The following is a 25,930-nucleotide window of genomic DNA, read 5'->3' on the forward strand; positions in this document are numbered from 1 at the left end:
GCTTCCCAACCTTACCACTAATACATTTTCTGTATCTGTGCATTTGCCTATTCTGAACATTTTATTTAAACAGAATCACAGAATGTGTAATATTCTGTAAGTCATTTCTTTCAAATACCGTATTTTTCAAAGTTTATCCACCTTGTATAGTATATCAATACATTTTTCCTTTTTATGGTCAAAAAATGTTCTATCGTATATAGATAAACATATTTTGATTATTCATCAGTTGATAGGCATTTGGGTTGTTTCTGCTCTTTGGGTATTGTGAGCAATTGTGTTATAAATATTCATACATACATTATTCTATATAATCTTTTAATATAAATCTTTTGTCTTTTGTAACAAATGTAATTACTCTCTTAGAGACACATTACAAACTTAGTTTACTTATAACACTGCTTTGTTACCTTCTACTCCCACTCTTTAGGATCTCCTTACAGGTAGATATCCTACTTTCTTTCAATGTCTTTTACTTCATGATTTCTCAGATATTTACAGAGGTACTAAACAGAAGTATATTTATTCCACTAATATGACTATGACAATGTTTTGAATACTGTTTAACACACAGACTACTTATCTAGGATACATGGATAAGTAAGTTTATATTCCGAAATTATTTTAATTAGTAACAACAGATTATTTTATTCAGTGATAACAGATCCATGTCATTTTTTAAGAACTGAATTAAAAAAATAGAAAAATAATAATTTTAAAGTATATGATTAAAGTACTGAATTAGATCAAATTCAGCAACATACAGTATCTTCAGAATGTTGTACAATAAATACTTTTCTAATTCTCAAAATCATCATCATGCTACAAGGAAATCCTATACACTTTAAATAGTATTCCCCAATCTCCCCCTCCCAACCCCTGGCAACCTGTTTTTGGTCTTATGATTATGCTTATTTTGTATAACTATTCTGCACAGATTTCAAATTCAAATTGACAGAACTATTTAATCACTTATTTTGCTTTACTCATTTTTTTGCATTGTCCGTTTACCAGGCCATTTGCTACTGGCACCAAGACTGCGTGTGTAGAAGAGAAAAATCACTTTTATTTCCAGAACCAAACAGATTTATTGATTGATTTAAAGGATTCTATAGGCATGAGATTTTGCAGATCTCATTTTTTGGTTAGTGTTTATGTAACCAGCCCATATTTTATTTTAACTGCATAAATTTCAAACAGAAGTAAACACTGGCTGAATGTTATACTTGGGTTGCTAGGAGACCAGTCATTTTGTGATGTCACAGCTACTCAGGTTGAGAACCATTGTGATGGCCTATCAGTTTATCTGTGCAGGCCTGCCAAAGCAACATTTGAAGCTGCAGTGTTCAAAGTCATGCAGATTAGAAAAGTAGCTATAGAAAAAGTTATTTGAGATGGCAAACATTTCTTCAGAAATTCTAGATGTGTATCCTAAAGGTGGACCAGTTGGTTCAGGAAACTCCAGCAGATCTCCATTGTGTGATCAAACATTCTCTGGGGACTTGGACTTGAGGTCTATGATTGAAGAAAATGCTTTTCAGACTTTGTCTGAAGAATCCTTAATAAAAAGGCCATGTTACACACATTGTGTCTGTGAACCAGATGAAGATAATGATTTTCGTTCTCTGACATTTCCAAGAAAACTCTGGAAAATAGTTGGGAGTGATCAATTTAAATCCATTTGGTGGGATGAGAATGGAACTTCTATAGTGATTGATGAAGATCTCTTTAAGAAAGAAGTTTTGGAAAGAAAGGCCCCTTTCAGAATATTTGAAACTGGAAGTATGAAAAGTTTAGTTAGACAGCTTAACCTTTATGGGTTTAGTAAAGTGCGGCAGAATTTTCAAAGATCTGCTTCTCTAGCTGACTTTCTGGCAGAAGAAAAAGAAGTCTCTGTTTTAAGCAAGGTATTCAGAAATTTTCAGTTACTACTTTTATGTAGAATATATAAGATTTAATTTTGTACACTAGTAAATAAGTTCATATATATGGGCAAAAATAGACTTTGAAAATGAGATGAGATAATGTTAAAAATATTTATTTTTTAATTGAAGACAGTTTGGTCATAAAACAATTGGGATTATAAGAAACTTTCCTAGCAACTTAGAACATTATAAATGAACTCTACTTAAATACAAGTCTTGAAGCCACTTAAATTGGTATTTACTGTTACTGTAAATATACAACACATTATTATTTGAGGACCAAAATGAAATGTTTGTTCCTAATAAGTAAATTTTTAAAAATACTTAACATTGGACGTGTACTTTTGATGACATTAACTTTGTGTGATGAAACAAATCAGATTTTATAGTTTAGGTTTGTTGCTCTCTTTTATCTTAATTGAAAATGTCACTAAATAACTTTCTCCTTTGGTTTCAGTTGCAGTTCTATCATAATCCAAACTTTAAACGAGGCTGTCCCCAACTTTTAGTAAGAATGAAAAGAAGAATTGGGACTAAAAATGCTTCTCTGGTATCTTCATTAGCTCAAGATTTCAACAAGAAGCACTTTAAAGCAGGGGGTAATGTGGATAATCATAATTCTGGTTTTGTGGCTGACACTAGAGGAGAAAGCGCATTTTTACCTCCTGCAAATTTAAACATGCCTCTAATAAGAAAGCCCTCTACCAGACACATAATTGCTGATACAACTACCCCAGTCAGAGGTGATTTTTATCCTCCATCATCAATGTCAGTTAGACGAACAGAACAAATTGCAGTGGATCAACATGCTATTTTTAATCAGTTGACCACTTTCCACATGCACTCACAAAGCAGCTACACTGAAGCAAATGGCCGTGTTGTGAACTTCATTAAAACTACAACTTCTACTTCTCAGTACCGCATCCTGTCTCCTATACAGAGCAATTATTTTGGACTGATGGTGGAGCCTTCTACTTTTCCAAATAGATATCACAACATATCGGCCGATGAAGGTCCTTTTTCTAATCTTCAACCAGAAAGCAACCCACGGTTTCCAGTGCCAGTGATAGCTGATACATCAGCTGCATCTCTTTCAAGGGCAACTCATCAGCCATATTCAGTTTATGAACGTCATCTTAATTACAGCTGATCTACGAAAGGACTACCAGATTATGCAGGATAACAAAGATGTTTGCAAATATCGACAAATACCTGCAATTCTCTTACATGAACAATAAACTTACATGTTCACTTTCATTGTTTCATTTTCATTATTTTTTGAAATAATTAAGAGAAAAATGATGCTTCATTTCAATGCAAGATGCTTCATTTCAATACTTTACTATTTTTTAATATACGAAAATTTTAGTTATTAGTCATGCCTCCTTCTAAGTAAATTATATCTAATTAACATTTTTTTAAAAAGAAATTATGAGAGCAAAGGAAGAGGGAAATGGGATTAAGTAATTACTGAAGTAAATGATTTCTAAAATAGCCTAGGATAAATTGAATGGGTGTCTAAATTAGGATGGCATGGGAAAAGGGACAGATACAAATCAAATCTAGAAAAGGTAAATAGTATTTACTTCAATGTTTTATCAATTACATTACATTCTACCAGTTACTTAAAAGAATACTTGGATTTTAGTTGGCAAAGATTGCCTTCATTAAAAAATACATTTTATACTTGAAAATGTATAGCATATTCTAGTCTGCCCAGTAACCATGAGGACAATTATATCATCACTGGAATAACAAAGATGATATGACATAGTCATAGATCGCATCACTGTCAGCACATGGTGATATTTTACAAGAGGTATTATAAAGGGTTATTTTTGCTCTACTGTCCCAAAAGCACCCTAGGTTATTTGTGCTTTTATTTCCTCCTTTCATGAGTCCACTCTATATTTTCTAATGCACACTTTCATGTTGCTTTCTTGTTCCATCTAAAGACAGACATAAATCCTTATGCTGGCATTTGATGAGCTTCAGTATAGTTAACAAGTCGTTTGAAGATCTGGCATCTGTTTACCTTAGTGGTTTCATAGCTTTCTATTTCATGCTCCATCTGGAGCTGCATTGAGACAAACTATTTTTAGCCATGCCAACTCCCATCTCAGAGATAACTGGCCTCAGCACTTTCTTGGAGTGGGAAGAATCTCTCTTTGCCTGTTTCCACTACTACATTAGTTGTATAAGCACAGATATCACCTCTTCCAGATGTTTCCTGTTTAATTCCTTTTCCTTGTCTATCTTGGACATTGGCATAGGCTTAGCACAGTGCCTATCTGATAACATATTTTTCAATTTTGACTAAACTAGCAGTAAATAAATGTTAACTTAATAAACTCTTATTACTCAACAACATCTCACATCCTTTACTGTTACCATAGTTGGACTTCACTCTTTATTGAGAATTTTTTCCAAGTCAATAAACATTTATTAAATTTACATAAAGAACAATGGGTCAATCCAAATTATGAAGTGAATTCTGTTTTCCAGAAATTTAGAGTCTATTAGAACCCATTCTAAACATCCCTCAGTTCCCTAAAAATCATCAGTAGTAATGAACATATATTTTAAAAACTCTGTGAATATTCAATTTAATCAAAGTGAAGTCATGGAGAGGGCCAGGATAGAAGTCACTTAATTCATCGCTCCTTCCCAAGGCAAGCTGTAATTAATACAACCTACAATTAAATGCATCTGAGCAGAGGGCCTGCTTGCCAGTCATTACTGAACGAACAGGCATGAATCTGCCAGGATACCTGGGCAACCAGGACTTTGTGGCTGTTCCTCTAGACACCCTTGACAATATTTAGTCATGGCCATGTGTTGTGGTGGTACTCCAGACAGGGAAGCACAGGTAAAGTTCCCCCCAGTCCACACTGTTCTACTGACCCTTGTAGCCAACTCACCATGGAACCTGCAGAGTCTTTATGTAGATGAAGATGTTGTTCATGGCAGCTCACTCTTTTTCTTTCACTGAAAATTTTCTTTGAAAGTTTGGTCACAGTAGTATTTATTAGAGAGGTAAGAATTTTGAAACTTATTGAAATTAGTTTTCATTGGTTATATTCCAAGTACTAACTGCAAAATCTCTTATTACATTTCAGGGAGCTGGTCATTATGCAAATTTGGATATTTTGGGCAATCTGGATGGTTGCCTTAGAAATTTTTCCCCTTATATTTCATTGCAATGCAGTGATTATTCCTTTGCCTCTTTTATAATTTCTTTTTTCATCTTCTGATTTGCCTGGCAGGTCCTTAGAGAACTTGCTGTGTACTTGCCAATCCTTTATCTATAGTAGTTTCCTAACTAGTATGCTGAAATGCATTACAGGGACAAGATTCATCCAGTTAGTCCTCTGAGATAGCTGGGGTTGGGATGGGGTATGGATTTGGACATCCAGAGACCTTAGGCTGGCAACCTATGGTTGCCACCCTCCACTACATACATATGGTTTCAAATTGTGCTTGAATTGCTCTACTGAGGGAATCCTGACTTCTCCCTAGCATTTCATGACACATTATAAACGTTATCTCTGTCCATATGCCCCTGATGTGTCACTTTTAATTCTCATAACTGTATTAGGCAGAATAAAGCTCAGTTAACATGGTTAAATATTAAACATAAATAAATAAATGTCTTAAAAGTTTGGTGCCTAAAGGTAATAAAGAATTGTAAGTTAGATAAATGGAGGACATGGGGGCAAAAACAAAAAAATCATGGGAGAAAATGAGGGGATGTAATCAGATGGTTAGGCTGTGTACTAAATTATGTAAAGGGTAAGGATAGAAAAAAGTGTCAGAAAAAGAAGAGTAAGAAAAGCAAAGGTAGAAAATAAACAGGTCAGATTGACTTGAATATGCCTTCCCTACCCCTACAACTTCTTTATACATTAAAGCATAACACAACATGATTTTAACCTAAGCCAGTTACAAAACAGTCTCATCTAGAAAATATTCTAAGATTCTCTGAGATGCAGAACAAGGTATATCTGTGTAAGCATTCTTCTTATTTAAGTTTTTACTAGTTTAAAAGTCATTCAACTGTAAAGGTAAGTTCCAACTTTGCCCCAAAAGGAAGAGTAACACAAATATTCTGTGTATAGCATAAAGTAGATATACTATTCCTAATGTTACCTGTAAGTACAGCAAAAATTCTTGGGTGTTATATATAAAACAAATGCAAAAAGAATCTGAAAGGTGGAGAAAATAGTTTAATTAACAGGGGATCTAAAGATCCACGGAATGATGAGGTGAGTTCTCTGGAGTTTCTTTATGTTGTTGTTATTTGCAGGTATGGGTATACAGTAGTGTGACATTGTGCTTGTGTGTGTCTTTGACATTTGTCATAACAATGTGTTTATGAGTATATACCTGGATTTTCTTTTTGCCTTATATATCACAGACTTGGGCCTGAAGAACTTGCTAACCCAGAATTGCAAATAACACGCAGATAAAAATGCCCCTAAAAGAGTCTGCTTTCTCTATCCAAAGTACCACAAAAGGGGTGTCTGACAAAGGCAGAAAGTTTTTAAATAATAATCACTCTACTTAAGCCAAACATAACCAAAAACTGTGGTGTCCTCTCAGCCAGGCCAGCAAATACTGTGTGGACTTCCACTGCACCAGCCAATAAAAAAGCAACCCAACATTTTGTTAGGGTAGTACAAGGAAGGCTAAGTACAGACCTTGGATTTCAACCCTGCCTTCAACTCTGCAGGGAACTTGCATAGTCATTAATAATGAGGAGCACTCTCCCCTTGAGAATGAAAGGGAGCTAAGAAGGAAATTTGGAATTCTGGTGGAATATCCCCTCCCCTTGCTGAAGTGGTGTCAAATAGCTACAACAGAAGGAAGTTCAATAAGGTTCAATTCTCATTATATAATACTGTAAATGTCCAAATTTCACACGTACAAAAATCTCTTGCGAAGCCAAGAAACGTAAAGCTCTCAACTGAATGAAAAAATGATAATACATAAATGCCCACTAGAGATGTCAAGATTATCTGACTAAGATTTTAAAGATGGCACTGAAAAGTGCTTAAGTAAGCAATTGTGAACATACTTGAAACTAAGGAAAAAATTTGAAGCATAAAAATGTTTAATTTCAGCCCAAAATACAATTTATAAGTAACAATGGAAGTTTGAAAACTAAATATAACACAATTAAGAATTATATAATGCTAAACTGCTAAATGAGGTAGAGAAAATATTTAATATAATCACAAGCAGGGAAATGCTAAGAGATGTAAAATGAGGTAAAGTTTCTATATTTCATTTAAACTGGCAAAAAGATGATGTCAGTAGACCATAATAAATTAAGTGTGTACAATATAATATCTGGAACAATCACTAAAAAAGGAATATAGAGATGTACTCAAAAACATTACAGGTATATCAAAACAGATTTCTAAATTGTCTTCAAGTAACCCACAGCAGGAAGAAAAAAAAAGAAAGAAAGAAAGAAAGAAAGAAACAAAAAACCCTAATAGCAAACAGGAAAAAAAGTGAAAAGCCATAACATATAAATAATTAACACCAAATATAAATTGTTTAAATATACTAACTAAAAGAAATCATAAAAATTAAAAAACACAATACATTTATATTCTGTTTACCAAAAATTCATTTCAGCATAAAAATATAGGCAGATTGAAAGTAAAAAAAGAAAAAAAAAAAAAGATATCACTTGGGATAATGCTCCCTTCTGAAGATATCACATAACTCCACAGAGGTGCTTACTCACTGAAAAGGTCTCAAAGACATCAAGGCAAGTACATTTTGAGGGAGGGAAGGAAGGAAACTTACAAGAGATGTGTCCTTTCTAAATGTCCTCAACCTCACTTACATTGCATGTACATAGAGGTTTTATTTAGGACAGAATAAGCATGCTTTAAGAATCACCCCTTCCCTACCCAAACCATTGCCAATTAAGATTCAACTACTAATGTGAATACATGGCCCCACTTTTTTTTAATGGAAAGAAAATACTAGAGTTAGAGAATAAAACACCATTTTAGTACCAAGGAATAATTAATCTAGCAACCTAAGAGACTCCAGAAAAAAGGAAGAAATTATATAGAATGGAATAAGAGCACAGACAATAAATTTATCAATTTCTGGGAAATTGATGCAGAGGGAAGGAAAAAACCAAACTCAACCTAAAGCTTTGAGTAATGCGGCTCTTAGAAGAACAATATGAAAATCTTGAAAGTAAAAAGTAGTGGGTCTGGCAGTGACCAAAACAATTTTCTATAATCTGACACACTGGATAGGTATCACTTAATCCAAAATCAAAAGGTAATGGAAGTCATGGCCTGCTAAATCTCTCTGAGCTTGATGTGAGAAGCCACAGAAATTAGAAGGATTGAAAGTTTTGCCTTGCCATTAGGAAGTGTACTGACAGTCAAAGTACCAATTATATATGTATGTGATTTTATAAAATTTTGGTGTTACATGTATTCCAAATGGTGTAGATATCCTCTAATGTTCAGGTAAGTCAAGAAAACTCATGTATCCAAAGACCAGTATCTCAAATCTAAGAACACCTTTTGAAGACCTTTAGAAGGATTTAATTTTTTTATTAGGTCAGTGTAGCTGACTCATCCTTCAGGTCCTTATGGGAGCCACTGAGAAGACAGTTAAGTTAGAAGGCACCCAATACCCTCAGTTATACTTTTCTTATATAATGCATATATAGTACAGATGTAAGGGAGGTCTGAGGGAAAAAAATCTGCTCAATAACAAAATGCAGAGGTTGATCTAGCTGATAAGGAAAAGACAATGCTTTGACTTTGTTTGCAGGAATTGAAAACACCAAACAGGGATTAATGAATGTCAATTAAAGTTTGCTGTTTTGCCCTCTATGAGGAAAAAAAAAGAGAGAGAGAATTGAAGAATCTGTCTGAAAAAGAAAATCAGTACTCAGAAGAGTAGAAGAAATGCTTCACATTACCTATGTCAACTAGAATGTGTACAAAGGCTTTTGCATGTTTTCCGGAGCCCTTCTGTAGGCACATTATGGATTTAGTATGCAAAGGAGAAAAAAACAAAACAAACAATAAAGCAAGAAAACAGAGCTAAGTTGCCCAGAATAAAATTCACACTGTTGGTATAAAAGTCACTTCATTTCATTTGTTTGTCACTATTTCTAAAAGTGAAGGGCTACAGATTGACAGTATCACTTTAGGAAAGCAGTAATCTTTAAAGCTGTGCAAAGTTTTAATAATAAGCCTTGACATGTAGAATTGTGCCCACTAGCAATCAGTAAATATATGTTCAAAGGTGAGTCTTTACAGAAGAATCACTCCTTTTAAAATTTTGAGTCTGTGTACTGAGTATGTATGCCTGACTATAAGATAAACCTCAGGGAAACAGACTATATACAGAAAATAATAATTCTACCAGAAGATTACCATTGGTTTCTACCTCAAGCCCTCAAGTGGCCCTGCTAGTGGTCTGCATGCGAAAAGGCTGGCATGCAACCTGATTTACTTTTGCAAAATAAACTAGAGAGCCCATCACACTCTAAACCACTACATCCTCTAACCTGAAAGTCATTTCTCATAAAACCAATACAATGAGAATGAAAGAGACACTGAATTCAACAAAGGGACCCATCAATTAAAACAAACTCCAAGTTACAAGCTCTAGTTATGGTGGGCAAAATTTAGTCTGAATCAACCTTCCTGCTTTAGAAAAACAACCCAAAACACTATATGAAAATACTTAATTAAAATCCTCCTGAAAGGCTCTAATGGGTGAGAAGGCAGCAAGGAAATTCTGGACTCAAAGCAAGGAGCAAAAGAAACTCAGAGCAAGACAATTAATTTTACCTTCCGCCCTGAGACTATTGGCTTTCTTTTTGATGACTCTCAGGGACATGGAATTAGAAACCAAAACCCAGGCTTAAGTGTCAGACTAAAGGTCAATCTAAAAGGAAACCCTGCCCCATTACTGGTCCCCAAAGGGCCTATAACCTCACAAACAGCTGAGCTGAAAACAATCCCATTTTCCTAAGGGCTTAAAACCTAAGGATTTTCACACTGTCTGGGCAGTATAGGAAATCTCAATTCAAATGAGGTGATATTGGTCTGACAGACACCGCAGAGACCAGAAAGATGAAATGCATATAATCTAAAAAGGAAGGGATAATCATCTTAGGCTTCTTAATATTCTTAGCAATCATATTTTACATATATTACCTGGCATAGAAACAACCATGATAGAGAAACACACCCACAAAAATAAGGCTTGGAACTTCCCTGAAATAGCTGCAAGAACAAAAGGTAATCTTGATAAAGGGCCAAGCAGAGTTGAAAAATAATCAGCAAGAACTTTTAGGAATGATAAATGCAGTAACTGGAAATAAAAACAAAATGGAATAGGTTGAAAGAATGTGTTTACATTCAGTTGAAGAGAAAAGTAGAAAAATGGAGGGTGCTGAGAAGAAATTGCTCTTAAACTCATCATGGAAAGCCAAAAATATGAAAAACAGAAGAATAAATGCATCAAGTTAATGTGGAAAGGCCTAATGCAGGTTAACTCTAAGTTCCAAAAATAGAGGAGAAAGGAAGGAAAACATAATTTTCCAAAATAAGGCCAGAAACGCTTCAATTCCCAAGACGGATAATGAGGAGAGGGATGTGGTATTCTCAAGTCCCACTACCCTAAATAGGATAAAAAAGTGGACTAATTTTGAACCTTAGTGATTTCAATATGCATATCATTATTCCTATAGTAATTATTAAAATAGTAGAATCAGAAATGAGTAACATTTAAAATCATTGAGAAAAAATAAATAAAAAGTTTGTAAGGTTAGAAAACAATCCAAGAGATTATGAAAGGGATGGGGGAACAGCATACATAGATTGGCTGGGTAAACAGAAAGCACCATAAAAAGTGATATATATCAATAAAATACATCAAACATTAAATGAGTTAAACAAAAAGCTAGGGGTAGACTGCATCAAAAAAATAAATACAGCTCACATTTAATCAGGATTTACCTATGATATATAGATATTGAAAAACTATTATGATAAATGAAAAGTAAACAAAAGGATGCTATAAGGAGTAAATTCCAGGGAGACACTGTATTTTTAATTTGTATGTTCTAATAGCCCCAAAATTGATAACTGTAAAAACCTACAAATAGAAAAGGCTATAACAGAACATCACATCCAACATTCCAGGACAGCATATTTAATTAAGAACCAAAAATGTCTCCACTATGCCAGTATTTTAGTTGGGCGAGCATAAGACCTGAACTTCTTAAATGTGAAGTTGTCTGAATGGAAGCGTGTGTGGAAGGGGCTATATTTCTGTGACCAGTTATGCATGTGTTTTGTGCCCACTGATGAATGTGCAGCTGCCCACAGGAGTACAGTTTTGCAGGAGTGGAAGAAGGGAAACTCTGGTAGATGAAACATTGGTAGGTATATAATTGGTGTGCAATAGTTGCCACCATTACAAAAGAAATTACTGAAAATTCAGTTTCGACGTAACCATGGCAGGGTCAAGAATTCACTCCCTCAGGTTAGACTTCTTGATTACAACTTTCTAGGTTGTTTTTTTCACTTCTGATCCAATCAAATTGGTCTTACATACTTAAAAGACATCGCTGGACAGAAAAAGAAAAAAAAAAAAAAAAGAGGAATGTAGCTTTAAACTGTATACAAATAGAAACAAACCTACCAAAAACAAGCTGTTAACCAGGAGGAAATTGTGTGTAGTAAAAAGAAATCTAGTTTTCCTCCTTCCCAAGAAATGATCTCTTAGTCCTTGGAACATCCAGTATAATAACGGTGTCTGTGTTTATCTTGGGGATTCAAGCTACACTTGACAATCTAACTGTGATAAATGGTAGGGATTCCCACCTACTGGGTATCAGCCCCACCACTGGAGGGACTGGAGGTGAGGACCAGCCACAGAAGTGGTCAGCCACATGTATGTGACTGACCCCCAGTAAAAACTCTGGACACTAAAGACAGGGTGGGCCTCTCTGACTGACAAATCTTCACGTCTATTGTCACATATCACTGCCAGAAATATTTAGCAATATTTATTACTCCACTGTGAGACGACAATTGTAAAGTCTGTGTGTATAACTTTCTGGACCGTGTCCTATTGAAGCTTTTCCTTTGGTTGACTTTAATCTAAAGTTTATTATCCTTTCCCTATAATACTATTATTGTGAGACTGTTTTCAGTGAGTATTGCAAGTTCTTTTAAAGCATTAGTGAATCGGTTGGCTTGGGGACCCCTAAAGTGCTACCAGGTATTAGGGTGTAGTATTGAAGACCAAAATCTAACACTGCAATTCCTAACAATCTAATAACATCAGGTTAGTATTACCAGGGTAATATGTAATTTCAGGGTATAAAACCAAAAACTAGAAAGAAACCTTTCTCTTTAGGATAAAATTAGGAGTGCAGAAAGTACAGGTACAAGTTCCTATCCATCCCAGCCTGTGGAGTACTGCACTTTTTAAAAATTCAAAACCTGAGGGGGAACTCAGGTTTAAAGAGTCCCAAAGAGACATTACAACAGAAATGTATGAGAACCTTTGAACACAAAGTTCCCCTCTCGTCCCAAACTGTACTTTATACTGCTAACCTGTAGAGACTGATTGATGGATGCAGCCAAAAGGGAGCTCACACCATTCTCTAACCACCTGGTAATCTCTTCTCCTATAAGAGACAGCCAAATGTGTTGATTAGAATAAGAATAATAATCAAAAAGAACATCTCTGCTGAGGCAATAGGCACTATCTAACTTTCTCACAGAAATTCTGTCTAATGAAGGTGAGGGTGCATATAAAATAGAATTAAGCAACAGGAAAAGGAAGTAAGAGAGAGGAGATAGGAAGAAAATAAACAACAGGGTGGGATTCCCTTTGTACCCACAGTTAACTCCCTCACTTTACACAACTTGCACTATCACACAAAGTAAAGGAAACCAAGTTAAAATGTAAAAGCAAGATCAGGAAAAAGAGTCACTTACTTATTATCCAATCTATTTTCAGCCTTTTCTCAGGCAGAGTTGGATTTGTCCTGGAAAAACTCTGTTAACCACTCAGAGCCTATAACCTGCCATACTGAATTAGTAATTTAGCCGCTTGGGAATCTTGGCTCACAGGGCATCTTTGTTTCAGAATCTTCTAGTAGCTGTTGGAAGAGTACTCAGCTAAACCAACTACAGGTTAAAAAATTATTGACACATCTAAAAGAGCCACACATCAACCTTTCTATCATTTGCTTCTCTGAGATACATTATTTTCTGATAGATAGATCTTCTCCTACAAAATCTAGGAAGACAGCTGCAAAGAGCTGCAGCGAGAAACTTAACTCTGCTGTTGCAAAAACATGTCTACATGACCAGGTTAGGTAAAACAGGTTTGTGCAAACAGGTAGATGCTTTCTGCATACAATTCCCTTTCCTCTCATTTGTCTTTTAAGTGGTGTACACTATCATCTACTTTATATTTCTCTTCATTGACATGTGAAATTCTGGTAAAGCTCAAATAACCTCTACCAGGGGGAGCTGTTCAAAGTACCTCGTATCAAGAACATGCCTCACCAGTCCCCTGGTTATCCAGTGCCTACCATGTTCCAGAGAGATGTTTAGAAGCCTCTTAATTGTAAACAATATTAACTCATATAAACATAACCCATTTGATTGTACAGTGCTGATTCCATGTGACCCAGATTCCCCACTGGATATCACCTCTTTAAAGTGAAAATGTAGGTTGTTTTCAGCTTTGCTGCGATAAAAAGACTATAGAAATTAAAAATGTCATACAATAAGCATCACACTTTTTAAAGCAAGCACATAACACTGGGGTGCTTGTCAGGAAGTGATTTAGGTAAATGTAGAATAAAAGGACAAGGGAGAAAGAGTCAGATGACCAGAAAGCCATCTGAAAGGGGCACACTAAATGGGCTCAGAGACTACTCTTACTCAGCTCCCATATTTCCTCTCTATATATTCTACTCCCTACTCCATCTTTAGGCTCTCATGACTGACTGTGATTCACCAGCTTGCTTGTAGCATTGCTTGTGATCTGCACTGGAGATGGGAAAGAAGGACACGTTAAGCAAAGTGACTAAAGCTTGGGCTCTCTCCAATGCAAGAGAGTACTAGATTTAAATACTGTGTCCTCAGCTTAGGAAGTATGGAATCTTCTTCCATCTGTGAAATGTGAATAATTACACTACACTTCTATACCAAACAGAACTGATAAGAGGACAGAACAAGACAAGCGATCATAAAGGACTTGACAAAGCAGTAATGTCAGCTAGTATTATTTCCACTGCTGCACATCCAGCACTGTGCAAGGTGCTACAAAGACATGAACCTACTTAATACAACCCACTAACCCAGGAAGGCAACAATGACCACCACCATCCCACACTTCTGGATCTTAGGCCTTATTAATTCAAGCAGTTAAAGTAAATCTGGGCTTTGCCAACATGGCAAAGGATAGTCAATTAGATGAGAGGATATTGCCACCAAGTTCAAAGGCCATGGTTGGCATGTCCATCTGATCACCATTCTCTGCAGTGAACCCTACTCCTCTCCTACCCAAAGCTCATGTCTACTACCATTAAAGTAACAATTACGCTTATTTTCAAACTTCCTGAGCATCCAAATAAAAACAAAAATGAACATGGCCTAGCTCCCTGGTCAGAGATACCTACCTGACCAACCAAGTGAAAACCTTAGAGAAATAGACAGGGTCAACACAGAAATAAAAATTAATACACCGTGGAGGAGGGAATGGCTCAAGTGGTAGAGTGCATGCTTAGCATGCATGAGGTTCTGGGTTCAATCCCCAGTGCCTCCTCTAAAATTAAATAAACTCAATTTCCCCCACCCACCCACCCAAAACAACCAACTTTGTAAAATGACTATAACTCAATAAAAAAATGTAAAAAAAATTAATACATTGGGCAAACATGCCAATGAAAAGTCAAGAAAGCCAGAGACACACCAGGGGGAAATTAGGCTGGCTAAGAACTTTTCTTTCAAAAGGGAAAAGCAAAAGTGAATCCAACTGCTCTGCCAACACACAATCAACCCCAAATCAGCAACTTCAGGAATGCCTCTGGGTTCAGACTTCTGTTTGGCAATAAAGAGCAAAACAGCAGAAATATTTGTAAAATTTCTGTTCTATTGGCAGCTGTGGTAAGAGATAGAAGAGAAATCCTTCGAAAGTTCGGGGCCTGCGAAATGAATTTGGATGTATCTTTAGAGGGCAGAAATGACCACAGGAATGGGGCAGGAAGGGAGCAAAGCAGACCAAGTGTATACCCAGGTGACTATGGTAGTGAACATGATGCCTGAGGGCAGCCGGGTTGTGTTTTGTGTAATGATGGTGCTGGTGGTTCTGCTATTAAGACACTGAACATGATTTGAGGCATTCCTTTAACCAAAGTATACAAATCCTTGGAAGGGGAGAAATACCCAATGTACAATCAATTTCAATACAAAGCATTAGGTTCTGAGATGTAAAATATTCAAGGTATTCTGTTACAGGAGATAAAGAAGTCCTCTAAGGTAGGAAAACAAGGACAAAGACAGAATGTCCAGGGTGTTGAAAGCAGTTTTATATCTGTCCACTTCCCTGTCCTATCCTTATGAAGGACAAGAAAAGCTTACACTTCATCTTATCCAAGCATCTGGAAGCCCTGGTAACATAAAACCCAACCACCACCTACCTGCTCATGAGTACCTTTCCCTCACTTTCTCCTCATCTTTGCATTCCCAGTCTTTCACAGTGCCAGCACACTGTGCTTCCATACAGTAACCACTTATCCAATTAAGAACTGTTTTGAGAAATTTAATGCTGTATTACTAGTTAGCAGCCTGTTGAGCTCTACTCCATGCTTTTAAAGGAACTCACTGTCCTAGATGACCAGAAAAGAGAACCTTGAAATTGCAGCCCTAACTTAAAAATGGCTCAACACACAGTTACTAAAATTCCTTTTACTATTATTGCCCCTTATTCAGAATAAATTCTGAACCTCTCTAGCTCTGCACTTTCTGTGTCATGATGCAATATCTTTTTCTCTTCTGAGAAGTTCCAATCATCTTGCACATTTTGAGGATGTGACATTCTGAAGCATCCTGTTAATTTTAGTTGAGTGACTCTAAAATACATTCAGGAGAGGCTAATCCTGCTCTCCTTTCACCCTGACTCATAAGCTCCAAATATTCCAGGCTAGACAAGTCCAATAGACTCTACTGGCATGCATAATGGGACATCCTCACACTTCAACTCTACCTGCCATCCTCCATTTCTTCCTGTATATCACTTGAATGATATGATATGCTCTCTAAGCTGAGTTGGGACCAATGCAAACAGAGTCATTTTAGCTAACAGTCATTGGTGATGGTTGGGGAAAGGGAAACAGACATACATAAATTTTTTCTCCTTGTACTTTTTGCAGATCCTTTAATAATCAACCATTTCTGCTTGGGCAGCAACACTACCATCTCTTCACTTCTCTACCACAGCACCAAACTGAAAGCCTTGCACACAAGGGCATTTGCCCTTAACTACCTAAAAGTCATTATTCACTACATATGAAATTCTGTCTGGAAAATGTATCACCTATCTTTTTAAAGATGTCTCCAGTGCCAAGTCACCTCCCTCCGTCATGTGAGGAGTTTTATCCTGGAACTATTAACTCACAAACTCCAAAGTGCATCTTAATCCTTGAAACATCACAGATTACTTGCTTATGAGACACAGAATATATTCTGTAACTATTCAACAAATGAATGAGGTACCTGTAACTTTCCAGCAATAGTAATTTAAAATTTAGCTCTGAATCTATCCTTTGTATGTAATCAATTGACCAGGTTTGCAGCACTCTGAAAGAGTAAGTCCAAGGCAGGAAAAAACTTTTAATGGTACACTTGAGTAGTCTTGCAAAAGCCAGCCTCAGCAGGCTTTCCACATATCAACTTCTACCACTTTAATTGTCCTCTAAATGCTAATGTAGCCAAATAGCTCAGAATTACATACTGGGCCCTCTTGTTTAGAAATTGTCCAACTTGCCAAGAACCTAGATCTTCAGTAACTACAAGGTTAGGTCATTCACAGGGTAAATGCCAGGTGGGTAAAATGCTAAATCTCTTAACACTGGGGTAACCTCAACATCTGCAGAAACCCAATTACATCTTAGTTGTCCCACATTTAAAAACTGTAACATCTTTCCACTGTCTCCCATTTGCCCTCCCCTTCCTGTCTCCCCAGTTCAATCCTTAATTCCAGGTATGGGGGCTCAGTCTCTAAGGTGGAGCAAAGTGCCAGATCAGAGACTGAGGTCTGGATTAGGCTGTGTATCCATGCGTGTTCAAGGCCGTGAAAGATCAAGGATATAACGGATGAAAAGAAGTCTACCTGAGCTAAAGGACTCCAAAACAATTGCTCATAAAATGTCTGAGATATATGGAGAAGAGGGCTGGGAGTAGGGGAAAGTAAAAAAGACTTTTCTAGGAGTTAAACAGACACATTCAAAGGATAGTCTTGGGCAGGGGAACTTGCAGAATGTGTCAATTTCTGAGTCCTCTCAGAGATAGCAAATCTGGAGAAAAACACTTGACTTTTTCTCTTGAGTATAATCCTACCAAAAGGAAACCTCAGCTCTGCCACCTCTCTGCTTGGAAGTGTTTCCAGCAATGATCTCTGACTTGTAATCACGTCACCACCTCCAACATGCCTGGCCCTTCTGCAAGTCCTATGGCTTCTTCTTACTGAGTTCAGTATCTGCAAACCATTTTCTTTTCTACTGCTGCTGTCCAAGTTCAGGCTTTCAGTGCCTCTCTTCTCTCCTACAGCCTCTTCAGCAGATTACTTAAGTCAGTCTTCTTCCCTTTCCCTTCACTGCAGATCCAAATTAGTACCACCAGAGTAATCTTCCTAACACATAAACCCAAAGGGATAATATCTAAAGTCCTTGCCTATATTTGTGGCATTTGAGAGAGATAAGCAGGGGAGAATAATAATGAAGTTTTATACCAAGTACAAGGCTAAGCAGCTGAGCAAGTCATGACTCATATGCCTTAAATATTTCTCTCTAACATCTGGCCAGTGAAGGACATGTCCCATATACCACTCGTTCCATGTTCCTTGACCCCCAACCCTTACACCATCCCCACTCATATTTTCATCCTCTAACGTATTAAGCTGCCCAGATCTCCTTCCACATAACATCCTGGATTCTTCCATGGGCTCCCTTTATCACACACACTATGAGCATTCTCCCCATTTGGAATGAGCCCCACTTTCACTGCCCAGTGAAGCCTTATTTCATCATCTAAATTAAATCTCAAACATTAGATTCCATAGAAAACTCTCTACCCTGCCCCTTCCATTCAACAGATTCAGGAGATCTGCTTAACTTTCTGCTACCTTTTCTACAATGCATAACTGAATAAATTTAAAAAAATTCCTCCCAGGCCTCCCTTAGAAACAAATCTGACTACTCAGTTTTCATCTTTCCTGGAAATTAACTTTGACTTTCTGTCCCGTCCACCTGTGGTTTCCTGTATTCAGTCTGCCAAATACATGCTCTATACTCATGGTTATGATCATCTCCTTTTGCACCAAACTCTATTTCCCTAGAAACAAATGGGCAAGCATGGCCCCTTCAGCAACCATGTTTATCTAGTTGTCTCTTTCTAGTACCTTCCTTATCTTCTTCTTCGGGGAGAACTGCTAACTTTACAATGTTCAAGAATGGTAATCCAAGACCATGAATGTCTCTCCATTTCTTAGATGCATTGTGACTTCATCTTTTTGCTTTCTTTAACCCATGTGTTTATAGGTCTCAACAAACAGAACATACACTGCTTAGGTCTGTTGTTCACAACAGTACACAAAGGGAAATCTCTGATATTTCACCATCGCCACCATCACTGAACACAAACTGCCCAGTACCAATGAATGGGGACTCATTTAGTCATACTCAGTTCTACCTCTCAGACAGAGCTTCTTTGTAATCCCTCTCAGCAGTGTTTCTGTCCTCTATTTCAATAATCAGAGACTTACCTCTTATGCCTACCTACCTCGAGTTTTCACTAACACAAGCTGAAAGTACAGCATTAAGGCACCATCCTCTCACTGCTGTCTCAGCCATCCATTTATTTCAAGATCTGAACTGCATTCAACCCAGCCCTACTCTTTAGATGAGTCACTGCCTTAGTTCCCATTAGTCTTGAGCAAGTTCATCATGAATGTGTTCCCTGCCATAATTTCTTCTTTCTCCAATCTACTAAATTTGCTGCAACCACAGAAAGATGTAATCTCTCATTCTCAAATCCAGTGATTTCCACTCTCTTGGTCTTCCATTAATTTCCATTAATTCCAAGGGGAAAAACATGCCTTAAAACCATCAGTCTGAGCATTTCTGAAGAGACCTGATTATCCCTTTTGTAGATTTTTTGGTGGTTTGGTTCTCTGCCTCTTCAATAACTTATAATTAGCCTGGCAGACTAATAATCTTTATGAAAAAATGCCCAGATGTGCCCTGTCATTCTTGAGGCCCAGGAAGTCCTGCCCCATACAGTCCTGTGATCTGTCACTGTTGGCTCAAGCCAACCTAGGTGGGGCAGTAATAGGCAATGCTTCAGCCATCTCCCCAGAGAAGTAATCAGCAAGTAAACAAGCTTAACCAACACCTCCCAGATCTCTCAGCTTTGGCACAAGGTTAAAATTTCAAATCCAGTGTAGCCATTTGACAATTCTGCTGCTGCCTTACACTCTTTGGGACACAAGAATGTAGATCACTTTGAGGTGGCATTTGGTCACCATATGGGTTCCTGGGTTATATGTGAAATGGATAAGGATAAGCTACCCCCAAACCTCAAATCCAGAGAAGAGAGGAATAGATGACTTGGGGGTGATCTTGGTTTCCCAAAAAGTGTTTCCAGTGCAAAGGAAGAATGGACTTCCCCAAACAGAAGGACATTCCCTTGGAAGTTTCCTTGAAATGCAATGTATCTGACTGTTAATTTGGGGATTGGTTGGGGGTAGGCTGTCATAGATTTAGAGTTTATTCCATTACCTAGTATGTTCCTCTTATGGAACATAAGTTAGTTAGCAGTCTTACTAACATGCTCTTCAAATCCTTAGAGCAACCCAGCAAGGAAATGCATTGTAACAATTTATTGAGAAAACAAATGTTCCAGAAAGCCTACATAGTTTCACCAGAGGTCGCAAAATTAAGGAATGAAAGTGTCAAGCCTTCTATCCAGAACTTCAGGATGACAAGTCTTTTCCTCTGCCAAAATTCCTGTCTGTCAGAGACTGAGTTACTAAATTAGTACTCTGTCCAGCAACAGCCCTGTGTGAAAATTCATTATTATACACCAACTGGTGGAAATGTATGCATTTATCACTCAATCTCATCAACAAAACGTAACAAGAAAATGTGACCCTAGGGGCTAGAAATGGCAAATATCCTTGGAATCTGGCCCCAGTTCCCTCTCAGTGATGGATTTATCTGACTGGAAAATGACCAAGTCCACTTAACTTGGCTCACATGACTTACCTTTGCTTCTTCCATTGTGATACAGTCAACAGCAAAATGGCCCTTGGTGTCAAAGACCAGGTGGAAATGGCCACTGGTTTCCTGGATACTGATGACATCTGATAACAAATATGTATAACTGACATCATTAATGCAGAGTTGCTTTTGCCTAAGCAGCAGAAGCACATTATGCCATGCCAAACCCAAGAATATCTTACTAAGCTGGCAGACCCCAATATTTGATGACTCTGCTTGAATGAAAATAGTCAACAACTGGACACATCGCAGTAAATGCCATAAAGGAAAGTAACTATGGTTGCTCTACCATTTCTTACCTGTATGATAAAGGTTTAAGACTGCTCTCGGTTAAACCACTCAGCAGAGACACACGCACTCTCAGTACAGTGTGGGCAAACAAACACACACACACAACAAGTGAATGTATGAGCAGGCAAGTCTTGTCAGACTTCCATAAAACAGACTTATCCATTTACTCCCTCAGTAAATCATCTGTCTCATTGAGAGTCCTGCCTGTGGGTCTGAAGTTTTGAGAAGGAAAGAGTGGAATGCAGCAGCACTAACAACGGAAAGAACAAAGAAAAAAAAAAGTTCTTCTCTAAGTGGTTGAATACTGGAGAAAGCCCTTTCTAGGAACTTACTGCCTCATAAGCCTTTATGTCCCTGATAAAGCAAGAACTTCCAGTTTTCCAGATAAAAAGCTATATTGAATCTGTCACTGTGGGAAGAAACAGTGGACAAAACACTAGGGCAGAATTACTAAGTGCTCTTCCCTACCACCTCTCTCAGCTCACCTTCTTCCCAGAAGGATGTGAGCCCTCACTCCCTCTCCTGCTCACCCCTCCCACCAAGCCCCAAGAGGATTATGGAGATCTGACAGAGAATGGTTATGTAACCATCACAACAACAAAGTAGGAAAACATGCTGTAATTCTAACCATGTAACTCTTGTATCTTGTTCTTTGTCTCAATCTGTTCTTTCTTCATCACAAATAACACTATTTACTTGTGAATCCGATAGAGTATGTGACATCAGTTTGAACTTTGCTATTGATTCTGATAAAGTCTTTCATACATCTCTTCTTTACCTCATCTCCAGGAATTGCATACTTGAGTTTTTCCTGAGGAAGATTATGAGAGGAGAGCTATTCCCTAACCTTATGGTGAGGTTCCCTGTATATGGGTTAGGTGCCTATAAAAATAGATAGTGGTATCCAATCAGGTATCTCTTGGTAAAGATTAACCCCTTACCCAGATTTAGCAGATTATGGGCTCAAATAGAAATTCTTTCCAACAGAGAATGTTTTGAAGCTTATTCTTTTTCTTTCTCCTTCTTAGAGACACATGATCATCAACTATAGAATTACTGGGGAGAAAGGCGGAGTACGTTACCAACAGGTTTGTCCTAATTATTCTTCAAAATGGAGTCCTCACTCATTCACATTCAACAAGTGTGGAAAGAGTGGCCAGCCCAGAGGGGTTGGATGCTGCATGGCAGTTGCAGGGGTAGCACTTGAAGCAGAATCTGACATTTGGGTCACAGATGCACGACTGTACACAACAAGCACTCCAAGCTCTCTCTGAAAACCCAGGGCAAGGAACACAGATTTCAATTACCTAGGAGTTCAAATGGTGCCAAGAAAGGGACAAATAATCCATCAAGTTAGTTACCAGTTGTCTCCTGCAGGGAGTCCCAGGGGGCTGAAAATCACCTCCTAAGTTATTTCACATTTATTCCTGCTTAAAACCTTTGGCATTTTAAAGTCCCCTCCTCAGTCCACTGCTTCCTCTCCATACGCAGAACACCAAGCCTTTCACGTGGCATCACCACTCTCCCTCAGTCTCACCATACCACCAAAGATGAACCATGCTAAGCAGGCATTGACCATCTGTTCCTTGTTACACCCTTACCCACTGAGAAACTTCTAGTTATGTGGTTAGCATTCCTTCAGTATCTTGCCTCTGGGCATACTTTTCTCATCTTCAAACCCTCTGCTAGCTTGTCAGTTCAGTTTCAGTACCTCAACCTCCTGCCTCAGGTTGACTGCTCACCCAACTGCTTCCTCTTTTTGAGAGCTCCTGCAGTCTTTACTGTTAAATCAGTAACTTGGGTTCAATAAAAAACAGCCATTTCAACTTTTAAGATAATTAACTTAAAACTACCTGCACTTATTATTTGTAGTAATTTCACATGTTCTACCTTAATATCTTTTTTTTAACCTGGACCTTGTTATATTTGAGAAGACTGGAGTCTGGGCTCAACAAGCCTACTCTAAAGTGGGGACTCTGAGAGGAAAGGAGACCTCCACAGAGGATTCCCCAACACTCCTCGTGCCTATTGGCCCAGAATGTGACATGCCAGTGAATTTGACTCTGTCATCTAGACAAAAGTGCAAATATTATGCAGTATAGTAGGCGCATCATTTAGGAAGGGTTGCCTGGCATAATACAATTTGCAAAAATCCCCCCATTTGTAACAGCTGGACAGATCCTTTGGAGACATTAAGATTTGCAATGCCTCATTTACCTCCCTCTATCTGACTGAAAGAAGCTTTCCTATTTCTTCCTCTTTTAAACTGCAATCATCCCAACCTCATCTCCTGACTTTCTTCTCAGCGCTCTACTTCTCTTCCCCAATACCTTTTATCAGCTGTGGATTTAGGGTAAACATCTCTCTCCTCCCAGTAGAGCATAAGCTTCAAGAAGAAAGGGATGGTGTTGTTGCTGTTTTACAGAAATAGCTTTTACCTAGACATACCCACAGGGGCCTAAAACATGCCTGCCATGCACTGCCCTATCAGTAGGTAGCTACTAAATTATGGACTGTCCTGATTCCCCATGAAATTATGGATCAGAAAACAGTGGTCAAAGTGGAGGGTAACACAGAGGTACAGAGGGCCATCTGAGCCATCATTTTCTGATGAGAATGTCAGAAACTTTTCCTAAAGGTACTCTTGAAAGAGAGTACAGGAAACTTCTGTAAACATCTACCTGCCATAACTCAAGGGAAAAATATCCATGCATGCAATGAGTAAAGCAAAGATTGTTCCTATGAAAATGCAAGTGGTAGGCCTTTAGCATTTATTTATGTCCAAGGAGCAAATACAATCACACTCACAACATACCCATTTCTTTGTCAAGCATCCAATGCTTCTGTGCTGCAACATGCTTCAAGTGCTTCTTTGGGCCTCAGGTCTGGAAAATCTTTCACATGAATTTTACACCTCTGGCATTAAAATGAATCACCCTTTCTTAGACAAGGAAAAACTTAAAAAATATAGCAATACTTAAAAACTATTGTAAAAGAAATATTGGAAGGTATTACCTAAATGGAAAAAAAAAAAACAAGAATCTATAGAAAAGAGAAAATCACAATTGGAAGTACAATGATAAATATGACGAACAGCAAAAGAATAAACATGAAGATGTAAAAGATCAAAATCATAAAATGTGGAGAATGGGAGTAAGAAAAGTAGGTTTTTAAAAATTGTGTTTGAGCCTATATGATGATCAGTCTAAATCAAGTAGATATAGTAATGGGTTAACATACCTGAAAAACCATTAATCAAAAACATACAATACAGTTTAAAAAAAAACACCCCAAAAGAAGAGAATTCAACCATAATACAAAAGAAAATTATCAAACCCCCAAAACAAAAACAGCAAGAAAATAACACATGCACCTTAATATTCAAAACAGCACTATTTACAATAGCCAAAACATGGAAGCAATCTAAATGTCCATCAGTAGGTGACTTGATAAGGAAGATGTGGCGTGTATGTGTATGTATATATGTATATGTATACACACACATATACATATGGAATCAAATACTACTCAGCCAAAAAAAAGAATAAAATAATGCTACCTGCAGCAACATGGATAGATCTGCAAATTATCATTCTAAGTGAAGTAAGCAAGCAAGGGAAAAAATACCATATCACTCATATGTGAAATAAAAAAAAAAAAGACACAAATGAACTTATTTACAAAACAGAAACAGACTCACAGACATAGAAAACAAACTTATGGTTACCAAGGGGTAAAGGGGGTGGTATGGAATAAACTGAGAGTTTAAGATTTGCAGATACTAACTACTACATATAAAAGAGACAAAACAAGTTTCTTTGGTACAGCACAGGGAACTATATTCAATATCTCATAGAAACCCATAATGAAAAATATGAAAACAAATATACATATATGTGCATGACTGAATTACTATGCTGTAGATTAGAATTTGACACAACATTGTATACTGACTATACTTCAATTTAAAAAAAGTCAATCAAAGTGAATCAACATAATACACCCTATCAACAGAATAAAGGGAAAAAAAATACATGGTTATCTCAATGCAGAAAACACATTTGACAAAATCAACAACTTTCCACATAACAAAATAGGAACAGGATACTACCTCAACATAATAAAAGCATGTACGAAAAACCTACAGTGTACATCATATCCAATGGTAAAAGACTACAACACTTTTGTCTAAGACCAGGAACAAGACATAGATGTCCACTTTCACCTTCATTCAACACAGTATTGGAAGTTCTGGCCAAATTAATTTAGTAGCAAACAAAATAAAAGGTATCCAAATTGGAAAGGAAGAAGTAAAAGGTTGTTTGCAGATGACATAATCTTATATGTAGAAAACCCTAAAGATAACATCCCCATCTCAGAAAAATAGCAAGTTTTAGGGAAGATATGGAGAAAATGGAACCTCTGTGCACTGTTGGTAGGAATTTAAAATGCTAAGCCTCTGTGAAATATAGTAGAGCAGTTTCTCAAAAAATTAAAAGCAGAATTATTGTAACATCCAGCAACTCATATTATTTATCCAAAAGAATTAAAAACAGACTAAAAAACATCCATTTGTATATGCATGTTAATGGTAGCTCTGTTCACAATAGCTGAAATGTGGACATAATCCATGTGTTCCTTGACAGATGAATAAATAAGCAAAATGCAGCATGTACCTAGAATGGAATACTACAGAGCTTTAAAAATGAAGGAAATTCTGACATAAATTATGACATAATCTTGAGGACATCATGCTAAGCGAAATAAGCCAGTCACAAAAAAGACAAATACTGCATGATTCCACTTACAAGTACGTGGATATACAATATCACAAAAAGTATAAATGGTAGTTGCTAGTGGGTTGGGTGGGGACATGATGTTACTATTTGATGAGTATAGAGTTTCAGGATTATAAGATGGAAAGAGTTAAGGGCATGGATGGTGTTGACAGCTGCTCAACAATGTATAAAACTATATAAAATACAAATGAAAGTATCAACAACAAATGTGTTTTAGTCAAAATATGTGTCTACCCATTTGTGATTACTGACAGCATATACATAGCTAACGAAAGAACATTTACTCAGTATACTTGGAATTAAGTTAAACTACCAATCACAAGTTT

The 25,930-nt window shown here is 37.2% G+C and overlaps 1 protein-coding gene across 1 annotated transcript; it reads left to right on the plus strand.

The window, feature by feature from the left end:
- Nucleotides 1-1,394: 1,394 nt before the first annotated feature.
- Nucleotides 1,395-3,159, plus strand: LOC135320429 (heat shock transcription factor, Y-linked-like). Its single transcript, XM_064483545.1, has 2 exons — nucleotides 1,395-1,907; nucleotides 2,383-3,159. Exons 1-2 carry the CDS (start codon nucleotides 1,395-1,397, stop codon nucleotides 3,073-3,075), a joined length of 1,206 nt encoding a protein of 401 aa, XP_064339615.1. The 3' UTR covers nucleotides 3,076-3,159.
- The last annotated feature ends 22,771 nt before the right edge of the window (nucleotides 3,160-25,930 follow it).

This window comes from Camelus dromedarius, chromosome Y, assembly GCF_036321535.1.
Source record: "Camelus dromedarius isolate mCamDro1 chromosome Y, mCamDro1.pat, whole genome shotgun sequence".
NCBI lineage: Eukaryota > Metazoa > Chordata > Mammalia > Artiodactyla > Camelidae > Camelus > Camelus dromedarius.

Excerpts from the sequence above, each read along its gene's own strand:
- LOC135320429 (XM_064483545.1), top strand. The coding sequence starts at position 1,395 with ATGGCAAACATTTCTTCAGAAATTCTAGATGTGTATCCTAAAGGTGGA. Across the intron at positions 1,908-2,382 it reads AAGTCTCTGTTTTAAGCAAG|TTGCAGTTCTATCATAATCC; the intron begins GTATTCAGAAAT and ends CTTTGGTTTCAG.